Genomic DNA, 7,110 nt, shown 5'->3' with positions numbered 1-7,110 from the left:
CCCTCCAAACAGAGTCAGCAGCTTTTATTTAGTTTATTAGATGGCAAGTTCTTTATTGATTTGTTGTACAAAAGAGCATAAACCAAGGCATTAGTTGAAAACTGTTCAAGCTGTTAATACTGCTGAATTCTAAACCCTCTTTATTTTCCCAGAAACCCCTAAATTTGGCCTTTTCCCCCCTGCTGCAGCAGAGGCTGACATGATTGCCCTGCCTACCATGAGAGTCCTGCCGATCCCTGCACTGTGAGCTGGGTTAATGCTGCCTGCAGGAACAGGGGGTGGAGAGCAGCTCTGAGAACTGGGGTGGGTTCACCAGGGCTGGGTCAGGGTCAGGGCAAGGCTCAGCCCAGCTGGGAGTGCAATTCCACCCTGGCAAAGCCCCCTGAACCAAAACCCCCTGAACCAAACCCCCTCTTGTTCCCCTCCCCAGTCCTGCAGGCCTGGCTGCCCCACGGGCTGTGCACAGTGGCTGGTGTGAGTTAGTGGTGTGAGTTACAGTGAAAACCCTGCCCAGGGAGCTTCACTGCAGGAAGGGGAGGATGGTGCTGTCAAACCACTCTTCTGAGAAGTGCAGGTGATCCCCCTGCACCCCCAGGAACACCAACTTCCCTGCCTTGTCCATCTGCTGCAGCCCCAGGCGATCCTGTGGGGAGAAGGGGATGATTCCACCTCTGCTCTGCTCCTCCAGAAGGGGAAAAGGGATTCCAGGAGCAAAGCCTGGAGCAGGAGCAGAGCTCATGAGGCACTGAGGGGACCCTGGGCCAGGCAGGAACCTCCAGTGTCACTCCCTGGGTTCCAGTGCCAGGAGGGGCTGCAGGGAAATGTGCCCTGCAGGGAAATGTGCCCCCAAACCAGCAGCTCCTGGCAGGGCAGGCAATGCCCCAGGGAAGAGACCCCAGGGAAGGACAGGAAAGGGGACACAGCAGAAGCCCCCAGCCCCCAGCACTCACCTCTTTGTACAGCGAGGTCTCCTGCAGTGGGATGGTCTCCTTGGCTTGGCCACTTTTGTAAAACCCAAACCACTGCATAAAAATGGATAAAAAATAAATGAAGAGTTGCTGAAGGAATGCCAGGAGCCAAGGGGGCGTCCAGGGCAGTGTCAGGCTGGGTTTGTGCCCTCTGGCACCAAAGGACAAACCAGAGACAGAGAAGCCCCAAGAGCTGCCCTGCCTCCCTCACCTCAGAGATTGGAGGGTCCACCATGGTATCATTGAGGAATTTCACCATCACAAACTTCTTCAGAGCCATCAGGTTCTTCTTGTAGGTCTCATTGATGCCCTGGATGGAAGCAGAACACATCCAAGCCACTGCAGAGCCCAGAGAGAGGGAAACTGCTCAGCCTGAGCCCTCACAGGGCAGAGTGTCCTTACCCTCTCCTGGTTGATGTCAGCCAGGAAAATGCTGTTTTTCCTGTACTCCTCCTCCTTCAGCGGGTCATGCCAATACTCTGCCTGCACCAAGCTGCAGAGGGGACAAAGCAAAGCTCAGCCTGGAGAGGCAGAGCTGCTCCTGAGCCTGCCCTGGGGTGTTGCAGTGTGGGTTTTTTATTCAGCACTACCCCCTGAACCTGACCATGAATTTCAGCTTCTTCGACCAATTTTCAAGCCCATCCTTCCTAGGAATCCCACTAATCCTCATCTCAGTAACATTCCCAGCTCTCCTACTACCCTCCCTAGACAATTGATGAATTACTGACTATCACAGACATCTTTTATGAAAAATCCTTTCCTTAGAATTTTTCCTCCTGAGAAGCTGAGAGGCCTCAGGAACAAAATGTAAACAATGATTATCTGCTGCTGTGGAATGCAACAGGTGCATCTGGGATTGGTCTCATGGGGTCGTTTCTAATTAATGGCCAATCACAGTCAGCTGGCTTGGACAGAGAGTCTGAGTGCCTTTGTTATCATTCTTTCTTATTCTATTCTTAGCCAGCCTTCTGATGAAATCCTTTCTTCTATTCTTTTAGTATAGTTTTAATGTAATATATATGATAAAATAATAAATCAAACCTTCTGAAACATGGAGTCAGATCCTCATCTCTTCCCTCATCCTGAGACCCCTGTGAACACGGTCACAACTAACTGACCCTCAACCCTCCAGCTATGATTTATCAACTTAATTACAAAACAATTAATAATACCCCTAGAGAAAAAAGTGTTGTCCTCAGTTTGGGGCCTGGGATCCAGGACTTGGGGAGTTCTACCATCAAATAAAGTTAAATAAAGTTCCCCCCCAGGCCTGTGCTGCTGCCTTTTGTTTCTGTGCTGAACCCCCACAGGCAGCTGGGAGTCTGTGGAGCCCAAAAGGAGGAAGGCTGGCCCTGCTGGGGATGTACTCACTGCTCCTGCACTGCCTTGCTGTAGGCCCCCAGGTCCAGGGTTCTGCGGATCCAGTCACACAGGTGGGAGCTCTCGCCAGGGCAGCGAGGGAATCCATAAACCCCTGGGCAGGACAGAGCCAGTCACCAACCTGGGCCCTGCTGCTGCACAGGAACCTGCTCTTGCCCAGCAGGAGCAGAGTCACCCAGGGGATCGGGCAGATTTTGGCCCTGCAAGCTCTCACACAGCCCCTCCTGCCCCTGAGCTGGGGCACGGATAAGGGATGGGGGTGCTGGGGGCTCCCCACAAATCCTCCCTCTCTGCTACACACAAACAGCTCCAGGAGCTGGGGGAATCTCAGGGCAGAGTATCTGGAATTCACTCTTAAATTCCTTTTTACAACTCCCTTTCCTTGGGGCTTTGCAGGGAAATGTCCCCCCAAACAAGCAGCTGATTTTACAGTCAGCTTCAGGATGCTGATTGTAAAATACCCTCGTGGCCCAGAAGGTTCAGTTTCACATTTTTCACAATTTCTGTAGCAATTTCCCCACAAAATAACTCATCCCAAGAGCTCCCAAGGTGGGTAAGAATCCTACCCAGGCAGAAGACAGAGGTTCCTTTCCACTGCCAATTAAGCAAGATCAAAATAATGAAATCAGCAAACACTAATGGGGCCAAACACATCACCAGATCCAGCCAGGAGCACAGGGCTGATTTAACTGGTGAGAAAGTGATGGGAGTTTAGGGAAGAGCCCCCAAAGGTGCCCAGGAGCTGTGCCAGGGGGCAGACACTACCTTGGTGCTGTCCTCCAACGGAGATGAGGCTGAGCATGGGAGGAGTAGGGCACCTCTGGGCCACGGCCCTCCTGTGGGCAAGAGCAAAGAGAACACAAATTCACAGAATTCACAGAAATCACCAGGTTGGAAGAGACCTCAAAAATCATCAAGTCCATGCCCCAACCCCTCAACTCAACCCTGGCACCCAGTGCCACATCCAGGCTTTGTCAAACACCCCCAGGGATGGAGACTCCAGCACCTCCCTGGGCAGAACATTCCAGAACTTCATCACCTTTTGTGTAAAAATCTTTTTCCTAATATCCAACCTACATTTCCCCTGGTGCAGCTTGAGGCTGTGTGCTCTCATTCTGACAGTTCTGTGTGGGCTTGGGCACTGGGATTTAGAGCAGGAAAACACAATCTGCCCCTTTGGAGCACTCCTGTGTCACTGTGATATTTTATGAAAAATCCCCTCACCAGGATTTCTTCTCCTGGGAAGCCTCAGCTTCATGTTTTGCTCCTCTGGAATGTGGTCTGGAGATTGTTTATCCAAACATGTGAATTGTTTTTAATTAATGGCCAATCACAGCCAGCTGTGTCGGACTCTGAGTCTGTCACAGGTTTTTATCATCATTATTTTCTAGCCTTCTGATGTGTCCTTTCTCTTTCTTTAGTATAGTTTTAGAATATAATGTAATGTAATTAATATAACATAATGTAATTAATATAATATAATATAATATAATATAATATAATATAATATAATATAATATAATGTAATGTAATGTAATGTAATATAATGTAATATAATGTAATAATGTAATGTAATGTAATGTAATGTAATGTAATGTAATGTAATGTAATGTAATATAATATAATATAATATAATATAATATAATATAATATAATATAATATAATATAATATAATATAATATAATATAATATAATAATATCAGCCTTCTGAGAACATGGAGTCAAATTCTAATCTCTCATCTCATCGTGAGGATCTCACAGCACCACAATCCTGCTTTCAGGAATTAAAATTTTGCGTCTGCTGAGCACTTCTAAAAGGTCATAAATGAGGATTTGACCCCCCCAGAGCCTCTGAGCTGGAGCAGAGTGCAGATTTACAGGAACTGTAAATCTGTGCAGGTTCTGTGAGGGCTTGGGCACTGCGATTTAACCCTGCTTGGAAGAGCAGGAAAACACAACCTGCCCCCTTGGAGCACTCCTACCTTTAGGAATTTAACATTTTGTGTCTTCTGAAAGATCACAGCTGAGGATTTGACCCCCCCAGAGCCCCTGGGCTGGAGCAGAGTGCAGACTCACAGGAACTGGCCTCCCTGGGAGAAGCCCATGGCGTTGTAGCCGCGCTGGAGCTGCGGGTCCTGGGCCAGCTGCCTGCACACCTCGCTCACCTGCTCGTTGACGTTCATGAAGAAGCTGTTCTCCATGTCCTGGGGACCAGAGCAGGGTGCAGCGTTTGTACCTGTGCTGGGGCTGCTCTGAGCTCTGCAAACACATCACTGGCATTTGTGGTTTACAAAGAGGATCTGAGCTTTGGCGGGACAGAAGTGAAATTCCTGTTCTGGGACTTCTCTTCACCTTCACTTCCCTTTCCCCTCCTGCTCTGGTTGCCTCACATTTCCCCAAACTTCTTCACAACTTGAATCCCTTCAGATTTTGTTCACATAAATATAAAAATTAAAAAACCAGAACCCAGAATCTCCAGAACCCAGAAAACCACCTACATTACACATTATTATTTAAAGAAATTCCACAGCACTACAAAATCCTGTCAAACCCCATGAAGGTGCAGCAGTGTGTGACTTCTTACACTGAAAGAAATAAATGTTTGCAGAAGGAGAAGCATGGCCAGGGATAAATCCCTGCCTCAGCACAGCCTCCCACGCACTACCTGCACTGGTTGAGTGTGCTAATCATTGGATTTGCATATTAATCCAATTTAGGTCAGGGATTTGTTTTCCCCCGGTGCTTTTCTGCAGGCATTAGCTGGACTTTATCGGGTTCTACCTGTCAGAGCTGTTTACCTCAGCGAGAACAGAAAATTGGCCGGGAAGCAGGGCAGGAATCCCGCTGGAATCCTGTTAGAAGCACGGGCTGCAGCGGCTCAGCCCCGCCCGCCCGCAGCCCCGCGGGTGACACGCGGCTCACCTGGATCAGGCTGCTCCCGATCTTGAGCGACAGGACGTAAATCCCGGGGATTTTTTTCTCCACCAGCTTTTTGATGTAGCCCATGCTCACCGGATTGCAGCAGCTGTCTCCTGCAAGAGGGAACACTGGGATGCGCCACCACGCCACGGCCCCGAACCTCTACAGACACACCGCAAGCCCCGCAGCCACGGCACCGGGAGGGGCAGCACCTCCCGGTCCCCGCCGAGACCGGCGGTCCGGAGGAAGGGGACACCGGAGCGAGCGCCCCTCGGTGCTGCCCGGCTCCCAGCCCAGCCCCGCCGCCCCCGCAGCCCGAGAGGAGGGTCCCGGCTCACCCATGCCGTGCCAGATCACCAGGGGCGCGGCGGCGGCCGCGGGGCCCGGGCACAGCCCGAGCAGCGCCAGCACCGGCACCGCTGCCCTGAGCGCCGCCATCTTGGCCCGTCACATGACCCGCCGGCGGCAATAGAGGGGCGGGGCCTAGGGGCGGGACTAATCAGGGGCGTGGATCGCAGACAGGGCGTGGTTTACGGATGGGGGCGTGGCCTCGGGGCTCACTGGGCCGCGGGTTCGAGTCCCGCTGGTCCCAATCGCGCCCAGAAATCCCAAATTTGCCCAAATTCGAGGCCACATCCCGCTCCTCCCGGGACACGCGGCCGGGAAAGCCACAAGGCCGCTGCCTGCGAGCTGTCCACGTGGCGCTGCATCCTCTGTGCCCTGCCGTGCGTTGGGAATGGGCTGGGCACACCCTGCCTGATTTCCTGCTCCAGCGGCGGGCGCTTGGCGCTGCAGCCGCCAGGAAGTTTTTCTCAGCACCGAGGGAGGAGAAGCCTTCATCGGCCAGCCAGCCCTTCCAGCACAGTGCTGGAAAGCACTTCCCGTTTCCTCCCAGGGGATGCTGCTCCCAGCCCCTCCCCGGTGCCTTGGCTGCAGTCCCGCCGTTGTTTTGGTCCTTCTCAAGCGGCCTTGGCGATAATCAGCGTGCCAGGGGCGGGCATCAACACCAAACACGTGGATATCGCACATCTCTGCCCTCCCTGGCTCTGTGTCCTTCCCTTTCCCAGTCCCACGAGCAATTCCTGCGTCCCCTTTCTTCTGTGCTGCTGCCATTGAAGTTAGGCTGATAAAGGCTAAATCCCCCATTTGCGAGAATGCTAAGGAGTGAAATAAAAGTTTCAAATCCCCCATATTCTTGTGGGGACATCCTAAGGGGTGAAATAAAGGCTTAAAATCCCCCCATTCTTACAGGGATGTGAAATAAAGGTTTAAATCCCCCCCATTCCTGCAGGGACGTTGCTCAGCCCCCCAGGCAGCGTTCCTGCAGTGAGGGAAGGGACAGAAGCACATCCCTGGATAAAACCAAACCTGCTCTCAGCAATGAAAGAAGAGAATTTCTTCCCTTGCAGTGAATCAAGACACAGAGCCCACCCCCTCCTAGAGAAAATGTGGTGGTGGCACCTGGCAAAGCAGAGCTGGGGACTGTTCTGGGGGCAGGGATGAGTCAGAGCAGGAAGAGCTCCCTGTGGGACCCATCTGGGTGGATCTGGGGATGGGGAGAGGGGAGAGGGAGTGCTGAGTGGGAAGCTCTGAGCCAGGCAGGGAAAGCTTCCTGAACTCAGCAGAGAAATGCCAAGGGAGGAAATGTCTCTGCAACAGGAGAGGATGTGGAAATTCTTCCCTGGGAGGGTGCAAAGCCCTGGCACAGGTGCCCAGAGCAGCCCCTGGCCAGGCTGGATGGAGCTTGGAGCAGCCTGGGACAGTGAGAGGTGTCCCTGCCATGGCAGGGTGGCACTGGAGGGGCTTTAAGATCCCTTCAAACCTGAAGCACCCCATAATTCT

General features: G+C 52.2%; 1 protein-coding gene across 1 annotated transcript; it reads right to left on the bottom strand.

Moving 5' to 3' along the window:
- Positions 1 to 9: 9 nt before the first annotated feature.
- On the bottom strand, positions 10 to 5,744 carry PPT1 (palmitoyl-protein thioesterase 1). The gene is made up of 9 exons (XM_064731389.1): positions 5,607 to 5,744; positions 5,272 to 5,381; positions 4,426 to 4,553; positions 3,114 to 3,184; positions 2,340 to 2,442; positions 1,371 to 1,461; positions 1,180 to 1,278; positions 951 to 1,022; positions 10 to 643 (listed from the first exon to the last, which is right to left on the bottom strand). Exons 1-9 carry the CDS (start codon positions 5,704 to 5,706, stop codon positions 521 to 523), a joined length of 897 nt encoding a protein of 298 aa, XP_064587459.1. The 5' UTR covers positions 5,707 to 5,744; the 3' UTR covers positions 10 to 520.
- Positions 5,745 to 7,110: the final 1,366 nt, after the last annotated feature.

Source organism: Zonotrichia leucophrys, chromosome 23 (genome assembly GCF_028769735.1).
Source record: "Zonotrichia leucophrys gambelii isolate GWCS_2022_RI chromosome 23, RI_Zleu_2.0, whole genome shotgun sequence".
Taxonomy (NCBI): domain Eukaryota; kingdom Metazoa; phylum Chordata; class Aves; order Passeriformes; family Passerellidae; genus Zonotrichia; species Zonotrichia leucophrys.
Note: the sequence above shows the minus strand (reverse complement) of the source record. Positions and strands in the feature narration are given on the sequence as shown.

Bases quoted from the DNA above. Each gene is read 5' to 3' on its own strand.
- PPT1 (XM_064731389.1), bottom strand. From the start codon at position 5,706: ATGGCGGCGCTCAGGGCAGCGGTGCCGGTGCTGGCGCTGCTCGGGCTG. The intron at 5,382-5,606 runs GTGAGCCGGGAC...TCCCTCTTGCAG, and splicing joins GGTGATCTGGCACGGCATGG to GAGACAGCTGCTGCAATCCG. The intron at 3,185-4,425 runs GTGAGTCTGCAC...TCTTGCCCACAG, and splicing joins TCCCAGGGAGGCCAGTTCCT to GAGGGCCGTGGCCCAGAGGT.